The sequence below is a fragment of the Malus sylvestris genome, chromosome 9 (genome assembly GCF_916048215.2).
Source record: "Malus sylvestris chromosome 9, drMalSylv7.2, whole genome shotgun sequence".
Taxonomy (NCBI): Eukaryota; Viridiplantae; Streptophyta; class Magnoliopsida; order Rosales; family Rosaceae; genus Malus; species Malus sylvestris.
This window is the reverse complement of record NC_062268.1, coordinates 335,372-360,485: the sequence shown is the minus strand read 5'-3', so window position 1 is coordinate 360,485 and position 25,114 is coordinate 335,372. Positions and strand designations below refer to the sequence as shown.

The window sequence follows — 25,114 nt, the reverse complement described above, 5'->3', positions numbered from 1 at the left end:
GTAAAAGCACAATTTCAAATTCATAAGGGTCTGTTTGGTACTCTACTTGAATCCAACCTTTTAAACTCAAAAATAATTTTCAAGTTTTAGGCTTTAAAAACTTGTTTAGTATAACTATTTTAAAAAACCGAACTCAAGATTAACTCAAAAAATATAGTATATTATCTAAAAACATAAAAAGTGAGTCTTTAGAGTTTTTAAACTTAAAACCCACTCATTTATTTTCTCTCCTTCCTCCCCTCTCACTCCAAATCTATCTCTCTCATCTTCTTTTTTTTACCTTTTTCGTCCCTCCTCCAATCTACTCTCTTCATTCTTTCGGTTCTTTCTCTCACTCATCTTCCTCTCTATCTTGTCAGATCCTCTCTCTTCTTTCTCCTTCCTTCAATCATTTCTTACTTTCTTTCCTCCTCTTTCCTTTCTCCCTCTCCTGCAACACCCCTCGGTTTAGGTCTTTTTGTCTACTTTAAGTCGTAAGATTTAAAATTTTTAAATCGCAAACCAATCAAGTTTTTTAGTCTTAAAGAAAATTGTTTTCAAGAAATGCTCTTAATAAATGTTTTGAGAAATGATAAAAAATTTCAAATATGATACCTAACCGTTCCTAAAACACTTGCACCGAAAACGCTTATGGACAAGCCATGAATATGGTAAGACAACTGAATAGTGGGCTTTTTTTACGTTGGGTTTTTGAGGTTTGCAAATCTTTACCCGCCAAATGACAATGGGTTTATCCTCGCATCGTATGGTTGAAATGACAGGACCCACCAACCAGCCCACAGAAACGGGTCGAATATGATTAGGAACAGTCTGGCAATATCAACAATCTGGGACCCGCGGTTACTATATAGGGATACTCGATTTCTTAATTAATTCTCACCTAAATATTTTGATCGGGCTCACAATCCGACCACCACAGACCGCGGGAACAGAGAGCCATCGGAGAAGATGAGTTACCAGAAAGCTCCTCAAGAACCCTACCCTCCACCAGGTATAACCAAAACAAACTCGCTTCCATTTCAGAATTTCAAATCTTTTCAACTTAATTGTAAAGTTACTTTTTACTAATCGATCATATTATTTTTGTATTGAAGGATATCAGTATCCGCCTCCTGGGTACCCATCAGCTCCGCCACCACCGCCACCGTACGAAGGTTACCCTCCTCCGCCGCCTCCACCGTACGAAGGCTATCCACCACCACCACCACCACCTGGGTATCCTCACGGATATGGTCCGCCTCCGCCCCCGCGTGGTCCGCCGTACGAGGGGTACCAAGGGTATTTCAATCAGGGGTACCCTCCGCCACCTCCTCCTCCTCCGCAGCAATACCAGCACTATCACTGTGAGCATAACAATTACCAAGGCGAAGATGGTTGTATGCCTTTCTTACGAGGCTGGTATGTAATCTTCCCTCTCTGCCTTCTACTCTTTACCCGCCATTTCAGATTCTCTTCCTTTGATTCTTGCATACAAAATTGGAACTTGATTAGTTAAGCAACAAAAAAATTGGAACTTGATCAAAAGTTTATCTAATTTATTGCATTAAATTAGCTTAATTTTTCTGTGCATGAATAAAGGTTTTTGCTTTTGAATTTTGATTGGAGAATGTCCAAGTAGTTTAGTTGGTAGATTCTCTCTAGCCTCAAGGATTGAATCCTCGAGCTTTCGTATATCCATATGTGCTACTCTGTCTTTTTGGCTTGGGTTGGTAAGTTGGTATCTGTGGAATGTGAATCCTTTTTTTCCCGGTTAGATTGTTTTACATCACCTATATCAAACTAGTTGTTGTCCTACTCCAAACCTTATGCACGAGAGATTCTCTCTTGTCACCAATTCACCGTTTGGCAAGCGTTTATGGACGGGTGGTTCACCTTTTGAACATGTGGTAAACATTTATTTGACGGGTGATGTGATTGTGATAGTGCATTGGTTGTAAGAAAGTTTTTCACCTTGTGCACAGCTGAGATTCAGTTTTTCACCTTATGCACAGCTGAGATTCTTCTGAGAAGACAGGAATGCGACATATTGCTTTGCCATTTTGTCTTCATATAATAATGCTTTGGCATTCATCCAGGTTATATGCTCTTCAAATGAATAATGGCGCAGTGTTCACTTCTGTAGTTTTGCAAAGTTTTAATCTTGGACCGTCAAATCATGAACACGTACCTGACTCTCCTAGAAGAAGCCTATTTGCTATGCTAGGGTTGAACAAAAGTTTTTAACTTGTGTCCAGGCGTTAGTTACTCCCTCAATGCCCTCTTGTAACCTTTTAGGGTCATCCAAATTCTGAGCTGATTTGAACAATAGCTAAAATATTGACTATTGAGTGAGAAATTTCAAGCCAAATACATTTCAAGCTTGCCCCGTTAACGAACAGGATTTATTTGCTTAATCTCGATTATGTTTTGATCCAACTTTCAGTTTGCTAAATCATAATTATGCTATCAAGTGGAAGCTTCAATTTGTTATTACACCCTTTATTTCTTTCGAATGATAAGGGAGGGAACTAATTGGTTGTTTCTTTTGCTTGTGCAGTTTGGCTGCGCTATGCTGCTGTTGTTTGCTGGAGGAGTGCTGCTTCTTTTGATGACATTGAAAATGGATTGTTTCTTAAGCCACTTCTATAAATTTGAGCGTCATAGTGTGTTCTTTGTTAGACTCGAGAGGGCTTTTGGAATGATTTATGGTATATTCTTGTTTCGTGCAATGTTCTACCCTAAAACTTGTTAATTGCAGCAGTAAAGACTACAGATTTCAAGTGTGGATTTATGAATCTCTCTGCCTACTTATTTACTCTCTTTTCTATGTTTTTTCGAAGTTTATGAATCATCCACCCACCTGGATACTGGATAGGAACACAGTTGTCTACGTTTGGACTCGTCTATTTTCTAGCTCTTCCTCTCAGGTGGTAGACATGCTCATTCTATCTCATCTGGTTGCCAAAACAAGTACCCGACTCAATCGCCTTCGGCACCGCGAGGATATGACAGCGGGACGACGATGTTGTAAAAGAATAACAAGACAATTGGAATACTGGTTCGAATCTATTTATAACAGCATAGATTACAATGGCCAAGCTCTCTGAATTTAAACAACTTATCACTAATCATCGACTAAAATCCACTTCTCAACCAGCCTAACCAAAGTACAAACTAGTTAAACAAGAGAAAAAAAATGACAACCTAGAAAATGCACCTATAGAGTCCACACAAACTCCGGTGTATCTCTTCTCTTCCCTACTAGGGTGCGGTACAGGTACATCTTCTCCACTCGTTGCTCATCATCAAGGTCCATCTGATCATTCTCATTTATAATCTCCACATTCAGCCTTGGCATCTTCTTTGCTAGTGCCTTGCAGCCTCCCAGAGTAACTTCGCAGGACGACATCCAAAGGGATCGCATTGCTTCATACTTTCCCACGTCCCTTAGAAGTGCCTTGTTTCCGAAGGGGCTGTCCCTGATCTCAAGCTTCCGGAGCTTCTTGCATCCATTCAACACATAAAGCATACCTTTGTCACTGTCCCCGGCAAATGCAATAGAAAGCATCTCAAGCTGCTCAGCATACATTCCAATGTACAGAAAAACCTGGTCAGTCAAAAGGCCACTGAGCGACAACCGCCTAATTTTCTTGCATGCTTGAACAATTGCCCCAAAACCTTCATCCAGAGGCTGCATGGTGACGGCGTCAGGTTTAGTGGGGTCAAGGATGCACAACCTGAAACGTATAAAGTTTGGGCAGTTCTTGGCCACGGTTATGAGAGCAGCATTAGTCATTTGCTGGCAGAAGTAGAGCAACGAATGAAGCTTTGGGCAACCAGCAGATATGGCAACAAGGCCTTCTTCTGTTACAGAAGCATGCCCAGCTGCAAATGGATCAGAAGGAAAAACTCTCAATTCCTGCAATTCTTTACAAGATTTGGCGACAACTCCTAGTCCTTTGTCTCCAATACAATCCAGAATCTGCATAAATACAGAAAAGATTAATAATCAACCCTTTTCTTTTTCGGTTAAGAAGCTGTGATACGAATCATTTTTCTGTAGCAAAGGCAAACAAAGCATACCCATAATCGCTGAAGTTTCACACATTGGCGAATTAACTCTATCAACTCACTGCCATGCACCCCTGAAGCATAGCTGAGGTTCAAAGACGTCAGGTTTTCCAATATTGGGTAAATAGAGGGCAGACATCGAGGACCAACCTCCAAAAAACCCGACAAGCTCTTAATTGATTTACATTTTAGAATAGTTGCCTTGAGTTTGTTGTAGGTATCAGAATCAGAATCCAGAACATAAGACCCGGTTCCCAAATCCACTAGTTGAGGCGCTTGCGTCAATACTTTCTGAAGAGTGTCAGGAGGCACTGCACGGTTTAACCTTAATACTTTGAGGTCTGGAGATCTCGCCACTAGTCTCTCCAGAGCCGCTAGATTAATTTCACCTTTGAGGCAAGCAAAATTCAGGGAAACTAATGAGGTACTGCTCTCAGGAAAGCAGCTTAGCCAATGGCCTCTATGATCATCGATATCATTTTCCTGCAGATCCAGCTCCTTAAGAAACCTACACAGAAGACACGTTGGAGGAAGTTACAAGCAGATAAATGACAGGCAAAACTCAAACTATTCATAAAACACAACTTAAGTTAATCAGCATAGAGACTCTAGCGACATGTCACACTGCTCGATATAATTGTTTTTCCATTCACAACATAGGAACATGGTTAAAATTTGAAAACAAAACGGATGAAAGAAGAAACAACAATGATATTCTGTGCAACCATTTACATCCAAGCAAATAATACATGTTCTTGTGAAAAATAGAAACCCGAGATGTCCCATTAACCATTTACGGTATGAATTATGCAAAATGATGTACAGAGTAATAATTTTGAATCATGGGGAGCAGTTGCCTATATTCAAAATGTAAAAGAGAACGAAATTGGATGGCCCAGATTGGCTAAAAAACCAAAAGACAAGGTCACAATATGAAACAAAAATTGAAGAAAACAACGCTTGCATCAACTTTTTCGAATGCAATCCAAGGGCTTCTTAGCTGACATTCTTTTTCACTACTTGATTAGTCATAAAATTACAAAATAGAAACTCAATTTGGGCATGTAAAACAAACAAGCAAGAACAACAAAACACAAAACAAAATCCAGGTTAAGCAAAAAATAAGCGAAATCAACACTCTTATACGTTATCAACAAAAAGAAGTAAATAATGTCACCTGCAATTGGCAGCAATAGCAGCAAGGCCTTCGGTGGTAAACCCTTCACAGCTAACAAGCACCAAAGACTTGAAATTGGGGAATAACCTGGAAAGCAGCTCGAGACTTTCGTCGGACACGACCATCCTCTTGAGCCGGAGCTCCTCCAGGCCAACCCGGCCATCGGCGAGAGCTTCAATCCACGGTTGCAGAAAGCCGCCCCACTCATGAGGGACCAAATTGAAGTCGGCGAAGTGAGGCTTTCCCTTCAAAGTCAGAGACTTGAGCCCCGGAAACCTCTCGATCACTCTCTCCGGACTAATCGCATAGCAATTCCCGATGAACACTCTCTCCCTACTGAACCTCTCGATTCTGAACCACGATTTGCACACCAACGACACCGCGTTTCGGTCCTTCTGCGAGGTCACCGACTCGAATATGTGCTCTACTACCTCGTCCGGAAAGTAATTCATCCTTCTTTCCTTACCATTCGACCCCACACTTTCCCGCGAAAATGTCAAGGGAAAATCCAACAAAAAGAAATCAACTTTTCCCAGAAAATGAACTGAAAAACCCAACAAGTAACTACCCTCAGCTCACTTCTCTCTCTCACTCTCCGTGTGCAAGATCTGTGTCCCGGAATTCAATCTGTGACAAATTTCGACACAGAAATCCGAGTCCTTTGAAAGAGAATCTGAGAAAATTACATGAATGACAACAGATCAACAGATCTTAATACATTCAAAGATCTAGGTTTTTATTCATTGAAAATCTTGTTTGACATCACCCCTTTCACCCGAGCTTAGATCTGCAGTGAAAGAGTAAGAAAAACAAAACAAAGGAAGACGAAAATAAAGGAAAATATTTTTTGTTTTGATTCTAACGAGTGATCATCTGGAAATCAAAAAGTGATGATTACAGGCCTGGAACCAAAAACAGACATAAATATTTGCTGTAGATCTCTCAGAATCTACAACGAGTTCCTGAAATAGAAATTATTAACAAAATGGAAAATCTTATGATTCTAAAAACAAGAGAGAGAGAGAGAGAGAGAGAGAGAGAGAGAAGGAGAGAGTGAGCCTCAACCCCAAAGGCTCAACCTTCCACCTCAACCCGTGTTAAAGAGAACCAACCCCTCTCCCGCCAACCACAGCCAACCCAGCTTTATTATTTGGCCAACCCTGGTTACTTCACATCCGACGGTCCTACATGACTTAATGGAGAACACGAAGCAAATCCAAACCGTCCAATGAGCGATCAGGCATGTGTCCTTATCACTGCTTCCGAAGAGGCCCTCCCTCCCTCTGTCCCTCTCTCTCTCTTCTGCCAAAGTCATTACTAAAGAGATGAGTGATGGATTGTCAAGGAAAGGAGAAATCATATTCCTTTGAGACGTCAAATTACCAAAATGCCAGGTCATTGATAAAGTTTTAAAGATTGCTCCTCACTTCATTTGCGAGTATGCAACACTCGCTCTCTCCGGCTACGACATCCCATGTGAGGGGCAGCGTTTTATCCTTGTCTCAACTCGTGCGGGAGCGAGTATTGCACTTACTAACTCTCCCGCGTAGGATGAAATTTCGTCACCCATCAAAACTTTATCTTTGTGCGTCAGAAATTTTTGGCCTCAGTTTTCCCCCCCTCTCCCCTGGTTTCTCCCAAAAAAAAAATCTAGTTTTAATTATAGATTAGCTTTTTACTTTAGTATAGCACACTTAACCTTTTCTTTTAGTACATATTTTTTTAATTTATAACCGTTGAACCAGATAAATTAAAAATAATTCAACATCAAATTATTAAGGGTGTACAAAAAGTAGAAGTAGAACTATCTTTACGTATCTTTATCCTTTGTGTGCGAGGGTCTATGTGATTGTGAACTATGTATTATTAGGCTATAATATCATATTTTTGGGTGCATAAAAGTTATAGTTATATGTGACTGTGGGAATTATATAGTAAACCATTTTGATATTTTAAATTAATTACGTACAATCGTATTTAGATTGGTTTAAAATATCGTTATAGTATTTGCACATAAGCTCTTCTATCTGGACAATAATTTTAATACTTGCTCATTGTTTGAATGATTAAGAAATGAAATTCAGAAGTAGAAGAAAGATAAAAGAAGGGGTACATTTACTTGACAAAATCTAAGGGATTGCTTGAAATGGTGGATATATGGATAAGTTTGTGGCGATACGCGCTCTGTGCCTGTGGCCCCCCATTTCGCAATTGCAATTGCATTATTTACATTGTGCAATGATGATCTGATTCAGTGTGTTATGGTGCACCGTACGAGTTTTAATACTCCCACGTAATTGGTTGCATCACTTGCTCACTGGTGTCTGGGAACGTACGCGGTACACAGAGAGTTGGCGTGGATAGATTCATCATGCATCATTCATTCATGGAAGAAGATGAACACCTTGTTAGTTGTTTCAACGCCATGAATAATGGACGGTCAGGAATCAATCAACAACTCGCCCACACACACATGCGTCAATCTTATAGGAGTGTGATATTGCACATTATTTTTACTTCATACACATTTTTATAATATTAAATTGTTGAATCAAATGAATAATCAACAAAATTTTCGTTTTCCAATATGCTTTCGTGTCACAATATATTAATTATTCTTTTGGATAATTCGTGTATAATGAAATTAAAAATCAATTAAGAATCTGAGGGTCTGTTTGGTACTCTATTTGAATCCAAGTTTTTAAACTCAAAAACAATTTTTAAGCTTTAGGACTTAAAAACTTGTTTGGTAAGACTATTTTCAAAAACTAAACTTAAGACTAACTCAAAAAATATAGTATATTTTCTAAAAACATAAAAAGTGAGTTTTTAGAGTTTTTAAACTTAAACTCACTTATTTCTTTTCTCTCCTTCCTCCCATCTCACTCCAAATCTCTCTCTCTCTCTCTTCTATTTATCTCTCGTCTTTTTTTTATTATATATTTTTAGTCTCTCTTTCAATTCACTCTCTTCATTATCTCGGTTCTTTCTCACACTTATCTTCCTCTATATCTCGTTCAATCCCCTCTCTTATTTCTCTTTCCTCCTCTCTCTCTCTCTCTCTCTCTCTCTCTCTCTCTCTCTCTCTCATCTCTCTCCCTCTCCTGCAGTCCTCTAGTTTTAGATCTCGTTGTCTAGTTTAAGTTGTAAGATTTAAAATTTTTAAATCACAAACCAATCAAGTTATTAAGTCTTAAATAAATTATTTTCAAGAAATATTTTGAGAAATAATAACAAATTTCAAATAGGATATCAAACAGGTCATAAGATATCTAAACTAGTTAAAAATTGAAATTTACAGAAAAACTTGCATAAGATATTCACATTGCATTATCTGGATAGTGCTCACAAAAATATAAAACCCTCGTACAATTGTACTTTGATTTTACTCGACTTCACACCGCACTAGTTTTAATCAATGTGAGACAGACAGTTTTAACGAAAATTTCCTAATCGCCATCTCTCTACACATGTTTAGTTAGTAAATTTGATTAGTGAAACGAAAAAAATACCTGATCCTGAGTGACATTCAAAAACAAGCCCCCCAATAATTAGGCAAAGTAACTTCGATTGGCTTAAGGGCGCAAGTGCCCTTTCTGTTTTTAGTCAAACCTGCATGTTTACTTGTTCTTGAAATAAAATGTAATCAAATTAGACGCAATTACGATGATAACCTCCTCACATTTCAATTTATATGAAAGGAAGTTTTCCTATCTTCCAAACATGTAATGCTTAAGGACGAAAAAACTTTAAAATAAATAAAAGTCCTTTTCTTTTATTGATTTTTTAATCTCTTTTTCTTGACGAAAAGTATTGTTGTATCGATATTCTAAAATTGTATAAGAATTTGCAACTTAGGTGATTAAGAACATTTTCTTCATGCACTCAATATTTTGTTTTAGACTCTTGACTCCTCAAGCATTGTCATATGACAAAAGTTTTGCAATACCGCTCACGCTAATGAAGTATTAAGATGATTTTAGCTGGACAAAGATCCCAGCCGGATTTCACCCCACCAAATTATAAGGATCTAGAGATCCGAACCATTGAAATTTGATCCAACGGCTACAAACAGGGGGTCATTCTAAAAGTGATAATAATTGTAATCGTTTGATCAAATTTCAAGGATCCAGATCTCCGGATCCTTAGGATTTGGTAGGGGAGATCCGGATGAGATCTCTGTCCATTTTAGCTAGCACCATACAATTTATTATTTGTAAATACAATGAGCTTGTTTATTATTTAATGTTTTTTGAGAGAATTTTTCAGTGTACACGAAACATAATGCGAAATACCACATATTATCAAATTGAATGGATACTTAAGAAAAAAAAAACTTTGTTATAATAACATATGATGTTTCGCGCTCTATTCCGAAAACATTGAAAAATATCTCATGGCATCAGGATAAGGGAAGTATAGTAATAGTAGCATAGGAATAGGTCTATACAGGGAGAGAATTATGGAAGCTAGGTCGTAGAGTATAGTGTTATATAAATAGTGGATGGTGGGATAAATGTCGCGTGACATGTGTTTTTTAAGAAATCTCCAATGATTGTTTGAATTATTTATGTATGTTATGTATGCACTGTGAACAGTGACGGTCAAATGTTGACGCCAAGTGGTGATGTGCTACTGTGTGTTAGTGCTTTGATTTCCCAATTTTATCTGCTTGCCGTTAAACTTTTCCAAGCGAGCTAGAAAGAAAGTAAGAGAGCCACAGAGCAAAGATGATTAGGAATTTGGATGGGGATGAAAGAGGAGCTTCGATATGGCCATGTGGTGGTGGGCACCATATACCCTACCCTTTTGTGACTTGTTAATTGTTACCCGTTGCTTTTGGCACTGGCGACTTTTTGCCCGCCACGTATATCTACTTTATTGGCCAATTTCCTAAGGCGGGTCCTAATTCTTGAGAAAATTTTCAGTGCCGAGAACACGGTCTAGTATATTAAATATTATAATACAAGTTATTGATGTTTTCTACACACTGAAGGATCTCTCTTAATCTATTTGCTTATGAAATGACTTATTACACATAAACAACATAAAGATTTTCACTCTCATTTGCTTCAAATACTTCTTAAAACGAACCAGGATCTGCTCTGTATAATTTTTTTAGGTAAAATACCATGCAGCCTTGCATAATATAAGACTTAGAAAAACAGAAACTTTAACGAAAAGCTTCTGGTACTATTCATTTTAACGAAAAACTATATTTTTGCACTAAAAAGTCAATCCTGATACTATTCGCTTACCTTTTATTTTGTCCTTATCGTTAAAAGTCAAAGTTTTCATATTATTTTCATTAGTTTTCCTTAGAAAAACATGCAGAAGATCCTGATCCTCTCAAAAGAAAAAAAAGAAAAGAAAAAAGAAAATCTTTATCTCTAAACTTGGGTAAACCAAAGCATAATTGATTGATTAAAAAACAAACCAGGAAGTGAGAAGAAGATCATTTTCCGTACTAAATAGTAAATATACCCACCACGCGAACAAGGTCTGAAGACTTGGCCGCCTGCATGACTTTTATTACCAAAGCCGCCGAGGAAGCAAAGATCACTTTAACTTGGTTGAGAGTGGAACAAATTCAAATTAAAATAAAAATATAAATTAAAATGAAAAGGCCTTGTTTTGGTTATATAATTATTGAGAGTAGTTTCTAGGCTGGCAATATTTGTCTGGCATAAGCCTACTACTGTAGTTACCACTGCCAACTAATACGTAATACAACCATGAATTTTGTTTAATGCAATCATCCAATCACAGGATCGGAATTTGCATTCAAAAGCCGGGAGTGGTTAGGCCAAGAGGGGCATAATTAAATATAATTGTAGCCCCACTCCCATATAATTACAAGGACTTGGGGCTTACATAATTCAACAAGCTGAAAGCCACCAAAGTCATATATATATATATATATATATATATGATTTTTAACACATGTCATCATCATTTCTTCCATCTTCCTCTCTATATATATATGCTGCCTCAATTATTGACTAGTATTGCACCCATGTGATGGGAGGTTCGTCAAGTTTACACAACTACCTAATTCAAAGTTTCAAATCACGCTTATTTACTGCGGGTAATTAGTTTTAGTTACGGGAATGTGTGTGTTGGGGATGATTGTATTTTGTGACCACCAGATAGCGCACACAAAACGTCAAATCCTTATATTTCGGTCCCACCCTTTGGTGCCCTATACTATACGTGCCTCCGGATGGACGTAAGAATTTATCGGATGTCTGTGTACTGTGCTCTATAGTTTGGCATCCGAGAAAGGAAATGGGAACAAAAAGATTGAGGGTAGAGGGCTAGAGAGTGTAGAAGGCATGCGATATCATAACGCATGAAAATGAAGGTGCACCGTTGTCTTGCTGCTACTGCGTTTTCGAACCTTTGGTGAAAGTAGGCTGAAAGCGACTGAGACGAGAGAGGCAAGGCAAATATATTATGTATAACTGTCATAAATTATAAAACTTGGTCCCAAGACTCCCAACTCCGAGTCCAAGCAAGTGATACAGTAGCTAGAAGTGTCTGTCCCCACCCTCGTGGCTTGATAGTAAGTAATCCAAACTTAGCAAACCAAGACAATACGAATGGGTGGTCATGGTCGTCGTCTCCCGGGTATCTGTATAAACAAGAGAGAGAGAGAGAGAGAGAGAGAGAGAGAGAGAGAGAGAGAGAGAGAGTGGGAAATTAAATGACCACATAACTTTTGTTACTGTTAGCTAATAGTTAGCTAGGTTGACGATGACGATGACGTCATCTTCCCTTCCCCTTTTGGAAGACGAAGGAAGAAAAACAATTAGAATTGACAAACCTAGGTAGGGCAAGGGGCAAGGGCTAAGGCTATGGGGGGCCATGCAATGCAATCTATGGAGGAGGGTAGTTCAATTCATAACGTCAGTTAGCGGGACGACAGATGGGCCAGCCAGGTGCAGATTTTTTGGATCCCCACATTATACTACTTCATACTCGATACATATAATATGATACATAGTACAAACCTGCACGACCAGTTGACTCTTTAGCTAATGCGATGCATGTGATCTTTGTGGTGGTGCTGAATATGGGGATTCAGACTTGCCCTTGGCTTTTATAAACAAGCAACACACTACATGGTGCGTAGCACTAGTACAAGTTCCCCGTTGGTGTTTTATTGCACCGTGACAGCACACGGCCATGACCCGTTCCATGTAAGTCATTTTATTAAGCTCGATTGTAGAGTGAAATGGTTAAGAGAATAATAATAAGAAGGAAAAAGGGTCCTCTAGTGGAACTGTCCTCAGAATCTACTTTACGCCTTTTCAGTTCTCGGTCCACCAGTGAGAGGATCTCCACTTATGGGCCAAAGCCCAAGTTGGGGGCAAGGATGCTTCCAACTTCCAAGAATGAACATGCCAAGGGCTTTTAACATCCCAAAACAAAATGGGGAGTGTGCAAAAGAAGAACAAAATGGGAAAAGGAAATCATTTCAGTTCAATATCATCTTATAGACCAAAAGAAAAGTGTCTTATAGACCAAAAGAAAAGTGGAAAAGAGAGAAACAATAAACAAGAAAAGATCAACTGCATAGATAGACAAAGGGGGGGCAGCATAGACCATATAATTTGCACCTCTCAACTCCACAAAATATGTGCATAACAACCAGTAAAATCTAAGACATAGTCATCTCCAGTTACCCATATGTTGTGTCAGCCAAGGGAAGAGGAGAAGAAATAGAGCAACATTTATACGACCAACGCAGAGCGGAAAACATGTGTTACAGGTAAGTCACAACCCTCTGTCTCCAGATGGCACCACATATAGGGGACAATAGAACTTGATCCTCGATTCCTCATATAGTCAAACAAAGATGGGTAACAAACAATGGAGAAAAATAATCCTTGACCTCTAGTATGATTTGGGGGTTGGAAAACTAAAAAAGCAATCACCGGCCTTGCAGATAAGTACTAAAATTTCCATATGCAAAGAAGATTAGGTATAACCAATGCATATATTTACCGACACTGAAGTCTTCCAGATCCAGACTGACCACATAGGCAACGCAATTCATAATCTACAGACAATATAAAGAGACTAAGATTCGGCCAAATTAAGCAGATTTAAACGAAACAAAATGCTATAGGTGAGGATCACATCAAAATCATTCCTCCATTCTCCATTGGACCATTCCAAGTAATGGTATTTTCATGTGATTGGAAAAAGGAGCAATCAATAATAATAGACGGATACCCTATGACAGATTATCCACTTGTATGACGATAACTTCAGAACTACAATGTGATTTGGACTGTACCACATCACAGAATCCCACATAGCATCATACCTAGTGACCTAGCTCAGAACTGCTACGTTGGCATAGGCAAGTGATGTCCTTCAAAAGGCCAATTGATAAATCACTTCCTTAACTAGAGCTAAGGGTTACTGAATCTTCTCTCCTTTTTCTCCTTGAAGTGACCTCGCTATTTCTAGCCAAGGCAAACTCTTCAGCGAGACAGTCCAGCTTTAAACCTTAATGATGCCTGTGGAATTAGTAAGACTAACCACCTGGAAATCCCCATAGGGGGTCAGGGACTAGAGGAGATGGTACTAAAACTACAGAAAGTTCGACATGTTTGCGCTCTCAAAACTTTTGTCTTCCTAACAAAAAGTTCGAGTTTTGATCAAGTTTGCCCACATGATTTCTAAAATTACAGCTTGTAGCCACTACTCTGCCATGTTAACAAAAAGCATAAACATATGCACACACACTTCAAAACTGAGGTTGAAGGAGGATAATACCGACGGAATGATAGAATCCAATAAGGACTAAATACTTAGATCGAATTACATAAAGTATTCACAGCCTTAGCTGCAATGTGTTCGCATAGAGCAACTAATTAGCATAACCTCATCGAATCACTTGCTACTAATACTATTTTGCAAAACATAATGCCAATTTTTGCCTGCTAATTTTGGTGGTTTTACTGACCTTCCTCCTCAAATCAATCATCGCTGTCATCACTGTCATCTTCTTCTTCGTTTCCAATGTCATTAGCAATGTAAACCCCTGGCTGCACCTGCCGTCTTCGAGTCCTCGAAGGAAGAATGTTATCCAAATCGACCTCCGCAAGAGGATCATCCGACAAATCACTGTCTCCGTCTTCAAATTCGCTTCCGCCGTCGCTCGAATCATCGTCGCTGTCGTCGTCATCTTCTTCTACCAGTTTCCCTTTGCCCTTGTCATCTCTCATAATCCCCTTCCCCTTGGGATTCACCTCCGCCTTCCCATTAGACTTTTCACAGTCGTTTTCTGCGTCGTACTCTTCCTCCTCGTCTTCGTCTTCGAGGTCAGCACTGGCTTCAAACTTATAGATTTTCTCTTCGCCAGCGGAGGAATTGTTGTGGAAATTTTCTGGGTTTTGAGTTTGTGGCTCGGCAGCCAACGGACGGTGATCGGGAACTTCAAGCTTCTGGGTTTTGTTGGGGCAGTCGGGCTGGTCGCCGCAGCTGAGATCGGGTTTGCGCTTCGCGGGAAATGTGAGTTCGCCTTGGTCCTTAGTCTCAGCCATGGGTGAGTGAGCTTTAGTGAGAGGTTAACAAGGAGAGAGATTGGAGCTCTTGGTATTGGGTGGTAAGTTTAGGGTTTTGAAACGCCACAAAGAGTTGTCGAGGGGATCCCAATTCGTACGAGAGGTCTGCCGCCTGCGGCACCAAGAATTTTCCCTCGGTTTTAATCTTACTTTTTTAGGGTTTTGTTTGTTAGCAAATTGCGTCATATTTGTATTTATTTAAGTCACTCAGTAATTTTCTAAAATACATAAGGAAATTTTTTGATATTGTCTGAAAACAAGTGCACGAATAATATTATTCAAAAATTTAAACCACATCCATTATAATGTTCGTAATCACTCGTTATGCTCCTACCTCATACCAAATCCTCCCCAAAACCTATTTTTACCCAATTTGAAGAAATCTATTGCTGTTTCCTTTATTCTTCAGGAATTTTAACGAAACACTTATGATACTTGTTTATTTTTAAAGAAAATTACATTTTTACTTTAAAAAGTCATTATTTGTACTATTCACTTACAACACATTTTTGTCTTTTTTATTAAAATACAAAGTTTTCAAGCTCTGTTAATTAGTTTTCTTTTATTCTTATGGGTCATTTTTTTGTCAAATTATAACTCTTAGCAACAATTATGCGACTTTTGTTCACTTTTACGCACAAATATATCGTTAGATATTTGTCATTGTTCTACATCAAATTGGCTTCTGTATGAGCTAGAAATGAACTCATTGACCATTTTGAAAGACAAACAAAGATTTACTTACCAATTGGATCATCAAAAGTGACAACAATACAATGAATTTTAAACTTAGAACAATATAGACTAAGCTATTACGTTCAAAACAATAATATGTTCTCTTTAAACAAAACTATTATAATGTCTTATTTATATCACATGAAACATTTTAATTTTAATGAAAATGGAGATTTCCTTCTGTTTTTTTTTAGAAAAACTAATGAAAAGAGTTTGAAAACTTTGAGTTTTAACGAAAATGACAAAATAAAGGGCAAAGTAAATAGTACCATTAATGACATTTTAGTATAAAGATGTAGTTTTTCTTTAAAATGAACAGTATTATAAGTTTTCTGTTAAAGTTTTTTTTTTTTTTTTACATAACCAGCAAGTTCTAAGTTGTAACGCATTCAACTTTATTTCCCACTAAAATAATATTCGTTGTCAATTTTTGGTGGGAAAATTATTCGCCGTTTCTAATGACCTGGTAAGCGTAAAATATTCCCAATTTGATGTTGGCTCGGAAATCTTCGGCAGCGCCAACGCGGTCAATGAATTGAAACAAAAAAAGTGGGGCACCGTAAAAGATTGGACGACTATTCACCACCACCCTCCTCCCATCTCCTCTCATCCTCTTCCCCATCCGAGTCTGACCCATCCAACGGGTCAACCCGACTCGAATACCGGATCTACACCGCATCTCTGAACTACATACCCTCAGAAACTCCTACTCACAGCTCCGAAACTCCCAGATTCCCCGATCCGGTTCTCGTCGCCAAGCTTCAAACAGCTTAAACGACGTAGCTTTCGGATCATACAATCGTCCCACCGCGAAAATGATTGCTATCCCTTATTTAACCGCGTTAACCACGTACTTCAGCTATGGATTGCTCTTCGTTTTCGGCCAAGTCAGAGATTTCTTCCGCAAAATCATCGACTGGTGGAGTGCTAGCAATTTGCAGGTTCCGTAATCATTGTACATAATTTTGTTCCTATTGTTTAGTTTTTCCTGTAATTTTATGTTTAAAAAGGCATTGTTTTGTTGCAAAAATCAGGGTTATGCTCCAATCTGTTTAGGACTTGAAGATTTCTATATACGCCGGCTTTATCTTCGAATTCAGGTATTTTGGTTTTCATTTGATTGTGTTATATTTCTTCAGCTGTATGAAATGGATGCAGCTGGTCCTGCAATTAAGCATGAATTCCATGGAGTCCCATAAACATAATTATTGATAATTCTGGTTAATTTTTTAAAGTTTTGACTGGTCAGGACTGTTTCAATAGGCCTATTGCAAGTGCTCCTGATGCTTGGTTTGATGTGGTTGAACGCTACTCCAATGACTACAACAAAACACTCAAGTAACGATTACAAATTTCCTCCAATTTCGCAATTTCATGTATATTTCACGCCTTTTGTTATGTTTTCTTGATTTATATTCTCATTGTGTAACTCGGCTGATGCAGACTAACCAAAAAAACCAGTAGATGCCTTAACTTGGGATCTTACAATTACCTTGGCTTTGCTGCATCTGATGAGTACTGCACACCTCGCGCTATTGAGACGTTGAAAAAATATTCTCCCAGTACCTGTAGTAGCCGAGTTGATGGCGGTTGGTATACTAATACTACTTTGCAAGGAAAAATTGTTTGACCTATTTTTCTAAATGAATTTACCATGATTTGCTTCTATCACCAGGCACCACGGATTTGCATAATGAGCTGGAAGAGTGTGTTGCAAATTTTGTTGGGAAACCTGCTGCTATAGTTTTCGGAATGGGTTATGTTACAAACTCTGCTATCCTTCCTGTTCTGATGGGGAAGGTTTGCATCTTTTCTCAAATGTATGACTTCTAATTTTGTGTTACATTCCTTATCTGAATATGTGCCATTTGACTTTACAGGGAGGCTTGATTGTTAGTGATTCTTTGAACCACAACTCCATTGTCAATGGCGCAAGAGGATCTGGAGCTAGAGTTTGTGTTTTCCAACACAATAGTAAGTTCTTTAGTTACTATACTGTATAGCGTGGATGCTGAGGATTTGTTCTCAGCATCAAATTCTACATTTCAGGTTTTAAATGATGGTGTATATTTTTATACAAAGAGAGCACACTGAGGAAGTGTTAGTTTATATTTAATTGCAAAGACTGTGGGGTTAGGCAGGAGTTTTGCAAGTAAATGACAGGTTTTTCGGTTATTTGCCCGTTTTCCTAATCCGTGTTATGGATTTATTTAATTACTCGAATGAAAGGGCTGTTAATCGGATATGCATTTCCAATATGTTGCTTCTAACATGAATAGAGTTTTACTCATTAAAATTAAAAGAAAAATGAGAAGCTCAGGTTGGAGTTGCACCCTTATATCTACTTGTTGCGTTGTTTACAGCTCCTGCTCATTTAGAGGAAGTTTTGAGAGAAAAAATCGCAGAGGGTCAGCCTAGGACCCGCAGACCCTGGAAGAAGATAATTGTCATTGTGGAGGGGATATACAGCATGGAAGGGGAGCTTTGCAAACTTCCTGAGATTATAGCAATCTGCAAAAAATATAAGGTTGCACCTTGGTAGCTTTCACTTCAATATATGTTGTCTGGTCTTGTAGTTCTATGCAGTATATTTCATTTTTCACAGGATAAATATAATTCTTATGGGTTTGTCTAAAACTTAGAGACGCACGCATATTAAAGGTCATTCGTCACAACAGAGAATAAAATCAACATTTTGTGAAGCATCCTTTAACGGACTGTATTACTTTTCTAATTAATGGGGAACTACCTTACTAAACTATTACTGAGCAGTTTGGATATTATGTATTTATTCTCAGCAACTTCCTTTCTTGTCTTAGGCATATACATATTTGGATGAGGCCCACAGCATTGGAGCGGTAGGGAAAACTGGAAGAGGTGTTTGTGAGCTCTTAGGAGTCAATACAGCTGATGTAGATATCATGATGGGAACATTTACAAAATCATTTGGATCATGTGGTGGCTATATTTCAGGATCTAAGGTTTGTTTTTTGAACTTTCCTTATACTTTGAATTTGTTGATCAGTGCATGGTGTGATCTAGCCAGACTCTCAATGTGGAAAAGGCATTCATTGAAATAGGAGAGACTCAATTCTGCATAATCTATATGACTGGTTGGCTGTTGGTATCTTTTACTTAAGTGGTATTTCTGGATGATCAACCTGACTGAACACACTTTTTAACTCTTAGTTGAAAAGCATTTGTTGATTTTGGCAGAAGGCTTTCTCTGTTGCATGATAAATTGAGTTTTTTTATTCTTAGCCGTTAGACAAATTACCATGTATTGAGTTTTTATATTCTCTTCATAACAAACACTTTGCAATGCCTCAGTTATGCCATCTTTTTATTCACATGGTGCGTCTTTGCAGAGTTATTTAAAAGACATCATGAGCTCCTTATTGAATTTAACGTGGTCGATGCTGTTATGTCCAGGAGCTTATACAATACTTGAAGTACACTTGCCCTGCTCATCTTTATGCAACTTCAATATCACCACCAGCAGCCCAACAAATAATATGCGCCATAAAGGTCCTTCTTGGAGAGGATGGTTCCAATAGAGGTGCTGATAGATACTTGTTTCTGCCTCCTCAATTTCTCTTTGTTTTTGTTTTCTTCTGTTTTCTTTGGTATGTCTTGTTTTTAGTAGATATTCTGCAAATGTCTTTAGCCTTTAATGCTTCTTCTCTATAGACGATGACTGAAAAAAATTTTGTTTCCTTATAGGTGCCCAAAAACTTGCACGGATACGGGAGAATAGCAACTTTTTCAGGTCAGAACTACAAAAAATGGGTTTTGAGGTTTTGGGGGATAATGACTCTCCGGTAATGCCAATTATGCTTTACAACCCAGCCAAAATTCCTGCCTTCTCACGGGAGTGCCTCAAGCAGAATGTGAGTCCAAGTGCCCCCACAGTTGTCTGCTATGGTTATAGTTTTCTGTTGCTCCTAAGTCAACTTAAATTACCCTGAATAAATGGTGCTGTTACAGGTAGCTGTTGTGACAGTAGCATTTCCAGCAACCCCGCTACTGTTGGCAAGGGCACGTATATGCATATCCGCGTCTCATACAAGGGAAGACTTGATCAAAGCCTTGGAGGTAAATTCATGTATAACTTGTACTATTGGACATCCATTCCCTGGCTTCATGTTCTTCCAATTATATGCAACATCCTTGTAACACAGTTGCAATATTGGTTGCAATGTGAGAGTTTGTGCCTTGACATTGTTTTGGGGTTTGGTTCTTTCAGGTCATTGGCAGAGTTGGCGATCTGGTGGGCATAAAATACTTCCCTGCTGAACCAAAGAAGGCGCAGGCCGAAGAAGAAAGGTTGCTGAAGCTGGACTGATTAGCAAAAGTGCAGATGGAGGGATGCCTTAGAGCATTGAAATGTCATTTGTGAGGCATAAAAGGGGCAGGGGAAGCTGGACTAGAGTCTAGGATATTTGATCACGTATGTCAGTCTGTACCTTGTGATTTAACTTTGCCTTATCATCAGCTCCCGTTGTAATGTGGTACTCTCTATATCAAAGGTCTGCACCGTGCTTCGCTCGTATAGGGCGTTTTTTGTTCATACATGGTCGATTTCAGCCTCATTCATGCGTTGGGAGGGATAAGTGTTTCACTGTTCTAACTTCTACTAGTTTTGTTTATTTATATTGCTTTTCTCTTTTCTTCGTAAGAGTTGTACAAATGGAACCTGTTAGTTTGTGACCAGAATTTGCTATTTTTGTTAGTTATTTTCCAGCAATTACAATGACAAATGGTCAACTCAATATCTATCTTTTCTTCACCTGAACAGTTCATAAAATTCAAATTAAATGGGCGAATTGCAAGGCCAATTTGCAGCAAATGGTACACAGTATAGTTCTCGAACACAATAATTACCTTGGTATTGCTGTAATTAGAATGTATTTTTTAAGTGACGGTGATGCTGATTAACTTATAGAAGCAAATATTAAAATTTAAATTATTCAACTATGATGACTATTATTGTCACTTGAGAGTGGTGAATAAACACTTTTATTTACTCGAGATGCGAGTCTAAGTTAAGAGTTGTTAATTTATAACTTCATTTATTCGAACAAAAAAAAGATAATACCAGGTCGACCATCTATTTAAGTATATAATTAACATGTTTATTTTCTATTAATGACAAATGATATGATTTGTAAATATAAAAATCGATTTACCTAGTATTGCTAAAAAAGAAACATCATTTGATTCACTTTTGCATGGCATCCAAGTGGCAGCGGAAGCATATTTGAGGTTTAAAAGAGGAGTGATAACGGGCAAAAAAGGTATTTCCCAAATTTACCCACAATACAATGTATAGTGCAAAATTTTTTCCTTATGTCACCATTTTAATTTTGATCATTAATTATTTAATTGTTTTTATAGTTATGTTTGAGTCTCAAAGTTTTGTTCACGTATAAATCTATTGATGCCCCTTATTTCAAATATTTAATTTTTTTTTTTTTACCCTGAACAAGGTATTTCCCAAAATTTCCAGCTATATATTTTACAACAAAATATATTTCAAATTTTAAATTATAAAGAAGAAAATTCGAATTCGAACACTAAAAGAGGAGTACATTTCCTCGAGCTCATGTCAGCACAAAAATTCAAAGTTTTAAATGGAAATGGATGTCGTAATAAATAAAAAGAAAAAGGCGAAGTCTGAATGTGAATCAGAATAAGTGGCGTAAAATCTGGAAATCGGATGGAGCCTAGAGGTCTGTTTTTATAGTCACTTAAATCAGATAGCCGTAGATTTTTGGAATTAAACGATCCCGGCCGTCCGTTTTAATAAATTATGCTTGATGTGATTAGTGAGTAAAATAGTCCATGGTGTGAGTATCACACCGAAAACCCTCCTTCATCCCTACCATACGTAAAACTCTCTTGTTCGTCTCGCTGAGAGAGAGAGAGAGAGAGAGAGAGAGAGGAGGGTGTCTAGTCTGGTTTCATCACATGAAAGAGAAAGAGAAAAAGTCGGGAGAGAGAGAGAGAGAGAGAGAGAGAGAGAGGAGGGAGAGATGCCATTGAATTGATTACACAGTTGCATGGGGAGTCAGAACTTTTGCAACACCTGGAGGTTCATCTCAGCCCAACATTGCTGTCTTCACTGTCCATCCGTCACTCCTCCGTTGGCCACTCTCCAACTACCACCACCCCCACCTTATCCCCTCCTCCCCCTCCCCCACCATCCCCTCCACACTTCTTAACACTAACCATGGTTTGATAATTAAGTTAACTAGCTAGCTAGGTTTAATAAAAATAAACAAAACCATGAATGCATATTGCACATTTGTCATCCGACCCAGAACAAGAGGTCCTCTTTTGTAAATTGCTCCATTGCGAACACCATAGCTAAACCCTAAATCTGGCTTTTTCTTCCATACATTAATACATACAACCCATTTGCACATAAACAATTAAACAGATGTGAAAAAAGAGAGCAAAGAAAAAGCTTTTATAAATCATGATAAGACTAAATGCAGGCTGCACAAATGTCACTGGAAAATCAAGGATACCCGCAGCAACTTTATTCTCCAAAAGCCCTTGCCAAAAATAGCAAAGAAAAAAAGGAAAATTAAACAAAAATTAAGAAAAAGGTAGCAAATTAAGCTGGGAGTAGCACACACCTCCAGAACCACCTAGCTAAGCTAGATATATATTCTTCTCTTTCCAAAGAGGTAGCCCACCCATTTCGCGACTGCCGAGCGTCCTTCACAGCCACTGTTACTGAAATCCAAGGTCCAACCTGTACTAGTAATTTGCTTTGCTTTTTAACACTTTTGCTTTTGGTTTAATGGACCAAACAGCGGCGGCAGCAGCTGTAGCAGGTGGCGGCCTTCGTGAGAAAACCGAGGCCTCTGGCTTGAGGGCAGGTGTAGGGGCTGAGCTCGGCCTTGTCATTGCCAAGGGGGACAAGGATAACCCGGATCACAAGAGTAAAGTTCACGGGTCGGAGCGGAGCGGATCGATCCATGACCTTGTCCGTGCTGTGACCAGTTTCGGTGTCCTCAGGAAGAAACGAATGACCAGACATAGGCGATCCTCCATCATCAACTTTCACGACCTCTCTTCTTTCGCTGGTGCTGCTTCCTCCAACCCCTCGCACGTGCTACCACCCCCCTCCACTCTCCCTCCTGCACGTGTGAGCTTCCTTAATTTCCCTTTCCTTTTCCCTCTACTTCTCATACGTATATAAATTTAGTATTATTTGCTTATTAATTTGTTCTTCAAATTTTACCCTTCTTTGTTTGAGTTAAATTTAATTGAATTATTTTCTTATTTATTTAATTATTTTTCTGAGATTTATGTGCTCCCCCTTTGGTAATTACTTGAAATCTGATGTTTTAGTTTTCGGTCCATATGATCTGACACTGTTCCATCAGATGTATGTTAATTTGATTTGTATTTTTTGCTTGATTTTCTTCCATTTATTTATTTTTATTATTTTAATTTTTTTTGGTACAAAGACTAGATTGATTTGATTGACCTTTTTCAAGGACTGGATATATGACCCTTCCACTTACAATTAATCACTCTATCAAATTTTATAAATGAAGTTTCCGGCTTCGTTATAAATGTTGTGATTTGGATGATTAATCAAAGGCAATTGAATGTTTTTCTTTGGGGGGATTTCCTTTTGAAATATTAACTATTTTATTTTACTTTGTAATGATTTGTTGGTTCAATGGAATCAGTCGGATCCAATATTTATGAACTTAATCTATGTGATGGCATGATCAGGTTGGGCACCAACTGTATAAATCTACTGATAGATTGATGTATGTCAACGTACATGACGTATATAACAACCTTTACTAATAAATTTGTATGTGTTCGAAAGGAGTCCCCATAAACCCCCTTCCCCTTAGATATAGATTCTGGGAAACTCTATAGTATGAATTTGTCATATTCGATATGAACATTGTATAGTTAAATAACCGTTCCATTGATGAGTTCACCTTTTTTTTTTTAGTTAAAAGGCCGAAGAATTGACAAGTTCACTCTTTATAGTAATGTTTGATGAGCGAATCTTAGTTGGATTTATTCGTATTTGATATAGAGTCCCTAATATTAATCTAGCTTGGATTCTAGATTCTGAAGGTTCCAACTTTGCTAAAATGCTAATCATCATTTGATTTGTTGTCCAAGACACGACACGGTAGAAAAACATTGCACCTTTGTGACTTGTCACTTATCTCAAGACAAGTTTGTTCGATGCATATCTTTTTTTGCCTGGGTCTGATTTCAATGATATCATGAATGGATCTGGATGCTTCAGGTAATTGATCCAACACGGTTGCGATTTCTTTTCCAAAAAGAGCTAAAGAATAGTGATGTGAGCTCTCTCAGAAGAATGATACTCCCCAAGGTAATTACTCAATATGTATCGCATTTGTAAATGGCACTGGCTATGATATGAATAGTATCATGCTAACTAATTGAGCTATTAAAGATTCATATGTATATGACAATGCCAAATTGTTTACTTAATTGCAGAAAGCAGCCGAGGCTCATCTCCCTACCCTCGAATCAAAGGAAGGAATGGCAATCAACATGGATGACATAGATGGTCTGCATGTTTGGAGCTTCAAGTACAGGTTTGAAGCTCCTCGATATCTTTAACGAGTTCTCTATTCCTTTCAAGCCCCGATCAATTTTCTGGCAATTTATGATTGCACAAAAAGTCATCTACTTCTGTTGCCTTTTCTAATTAATCAGGTTTTGGCCTAATAACAACAGCCGAATGTATGTACTTGAAAATACGGGTACATATCTCTGCCTTCTTTCCCTTATATCAAACATTCGGTTCTTATATTGGATTATCAATCTTGTAATGTTGAATGTTTTTTTTTTCAGGTGAATTTGTTAATGCACATGGCTTGCAGTTTGGAGATTATATCATGGTTTACCAAGACAATCACAACCAGAATTACGTAGGGTGACCAGACCATTATACAGTTCAAGATGATTTGATCATTAATTAAACAGATACTAATTAAGTTGTTCTTGACCGTATGTGCATTTGCAGGTCATTCAGGCAAGAAAGGCATCTGACCAAGATCATGTATACGGAGACATAAGTGGTATGAACATTGCGGTGAATGACCTCTATATGCAGGAGTCGAGTTCGTTTTACATGCCGAAAATGGAAGAGGATACGACTGCGGGCTTGTCATTTGTGTATGACACCACCACCTACTCAAACGACTCTCTGCTTGATTTTTTCGGGGGATCAATGATGACAAACTACTCCAGAAATGGGTCTCTGCATGAAAGTTTTGGATCTGTTGAGAACTTGTCTCTTGACGACTTCTATTAAGTTTTAGCGTAAACTAATATATGTGCAACATCAGTATAAAGCGCATTGCATGCAGCTATATGAAAATATGTAACCACCTAAGTGAAAGTGACCAAATGAGTCCGACTCTCTCTTTTTGTACCTTTGTAATGTATTTTGACAGTTGATCGTATGCACCAATAAAGGCAGGAGCGAGTGTAGAAATTTGTGACATGTATTTTGTTTAATTTTCTGGATAGATTTATGATATCGATT

General features: G+C 38.2%; 5 protein-coding genes across 5 annotated transcripts; 3 read left to right on the top strand and 2 right to left on the bottom strand.

Annotated features, from left to right (window-relative positions):
• The first annotated feature begins 826 nt into the window (after window positions 1–826).
• On the top strand, window positions 827–2,774 carry LOC126582142 (cysteine-rich and transmembrane domain-containing protein WIH2-like). The gene is made up of 3 exons (XM_050246156.1): window positions 827–991; window positions 1,095–1,398; window positions 2,537–2,774. The coding sequence occupies exons 1-3, from the start codon at window positions 949–951 to the stop codon at window positions 2,586–2,588; spliced, it is 399 nt and encodes a 132-aa protein (XP_050102113.1). The 5' UTR covers window positions 827–948; the 3' UTR covers window positions 2,589–2,774.
• A 252-nt stretch (window positions 2,775–3,026) lies between these two features.
• Window positions 3,027–6,358, bottom strand: LOC126582141 (protein AUXIN SIGNALING F-BOX 2-like). The gene is made up of 3 exons (XM_050246155.1): window positions 5,228–6,358; window positions 4,063–4,558; window positions 3,027–3,961 (listed from the first exon to the last, which is right to left on the bottom strand). The coding sequence occupies exons 1-3, from the start codon at window positions 5,677–5,679 to the stop codon at window positions 3,197–3,199; spliced, it is 1,713 nt and encodes a 570-aa protein (XP_050102112.1). The 5' UTR covers window positions 5,680–6,358; the 3' UTR covers window positions 3,027–3,196.
• Window positions 6,359–14,014: 7,656 nt separating this feature from the next.
• Window positions 14,015–14,962, bottom strand: LOC126583923 (uncharacterized). Its single transcript, XM_050248467.1, has one exon. The coding sequence runs from the start codon at window positions 14,785–14,787 to the stop codon at window positions 14,221–14,223; it is 567 nt and encodes a 188-aa protein (XP_050104424.1). The 5' UTR covers window positions 14,788–14,962; the 3' UTR covers window positions 14,015–14,220.
• Window positions 14,963–16,009: 1,047 nt separating this feature from the next.
• LOC126583067 (long chain base biosynthesis protein 2a-like) lies at window positions 16,010–20,315 on the top strand. Its single transcript, XM_050247366.1, has 12 exons — window positions 16,010–16,484; window positions 16,578–16,643; window positions 16,793–16,881; window positions 16,987–17,132; window positions 17,219–17,343; window positions 17,424–17,517; window positions 17,907–18,070; window positions 18,363–18,524; window positions 18,976–19,102; window positions 19,267–19,433; window positions 19,531–19,638; window positions 19,790–20,315. Exons 1-12 carry the CDS (start codon window positions 16,359–16,361, stop codon window positions 19,886–19,888), a joined length of 1,473 nt encoding a protein of 490 aa, XP_050103323.1. The 5' UTR covers window positions 16,010–16,358; the 3' UTR covers window positions 19,889–20,315.
• Window positions 20,316–22,346: 2,031 nt separating this feature from the next.
• LOC126583894 (B3 domain-containing transcription factor FUS3-like) lies at window positions 22,347–25,063 on the top strand. The gene is made up of 6 exons (XM_050248437.1): window positions 22,347–22,702; window positions 23,840–23,929; window positions 24,058–24,158; window positions 24,280–24,326; window positions 24,418–24,494; window positions 24,590–25,063. Exons 1-6 carry the CDS (start codon window positions 22,355–22,357, stop codon window positions 24,878–24,880), a joined length of 954 nt encoding a protein of 317 aa, XP_050104394.1. The 5' UTR covers window positions 22,347–22,354; the 3' UTR covers window positions 24,881–25,063.
• The last annotated feature ends 51 nt before the right edge of the window (window positions 25,064–25,114 follow it).

Excerpts from the sequence above, each read along its gene's own strand:
- LOC126583067 (XM_050247366.1), top strand. The coding sequence starts at position 16,359 with ATGATTGCTATCCCTTATTTAACCGCGTTAACCACGTACTTCAGCTAT. Across the intron at positions 16,644-16,792 it reads GGCTTTATCTTCGAATTCAG|GACTGTTTCAATAGGCCTAT; the intron begins GTATTTTGGTTT and ends TTGACTGGTCAG. Across the intron at positions 18,071-18,362 it reads CAATCTGCAAAAAATATAAG|GCATATACATATTTGGATGA; the intron begins GTTGCACCTTGG and ends TTCTTGTCTTAG.
- LOC126583894 (XM_050248437.1), top strand. The coding sequence starts at position 22,355 with ATGGACCAAACAGCGGCGGCAGCAGCTGTAGCAGGTGGCGGCCTTCGT. Across the intron at positions 24,159-24,279 it reads GTTTGGAGCTTCAAGTACAG|GTTTTGGCCTAATAACAACA; the intron begins GTTTGAAGCTCC and ends CTAATTAATCAG. Across the intron at positions 24,327-24,417 it reads GTATGTACTTGAAAATACGG|GTGAATTTGTTAATGCACAT; the intron begins GTACATATCTCT and ends TTTTTTTTTCAG.
- LOC126582141 (XM_050246155.1), bottom strand. The coding sequence starts at position 5,679 with ATGAATTACTTTCCGGACGAGGTAGTAGAGCACATATTCGAGTCGGTG. Across the intron at positions 4,559-5,227 it reads GCTATTGCTGCCAATTGCAG|GTTTCTTAAGGAGCTGGATC; the intron begins GTGACATTATTT and ends TCTTCTGTGTAG. Across the intron at positions 3,962-4,062 it reads TGAAACTTCAGCGATTATGG|ATTCTGGATTGTATTGGAGA; the intron begins GTATGCTTTGTT and ends GTATTTATGCAG.
- LOC126583923 (XM_050248467.1), bottom strand. The coding sequence starts at position 14,787 with ATGGCTGAGACTAAGGACCAAGGCGAACTCACATTTCCCGCGAAGCGC.
- LOC126582142 (XM_050246156.1), top strand. The coding sequence starts at position 949 with ATGAGTTACCAGAAAGCTCCTCAAGAACCCTACCCTCCACCAG. Across the intron at positions 992-1,094 it reads AGAACCCTACCCTCCACCAG|GATATCAGTATCCGCCTCCT; the intron begins GTATAACCAAAA and ends TTTGTATTGAAG. Across the intron at positions 1,399-2,536 it reads ATGCCTTTCTTACGAGGCTG|TTTGGCTGCGCTATGCTGCT; the intron begins GTATGTAATCTT and ends TTGCTTGTGCAG.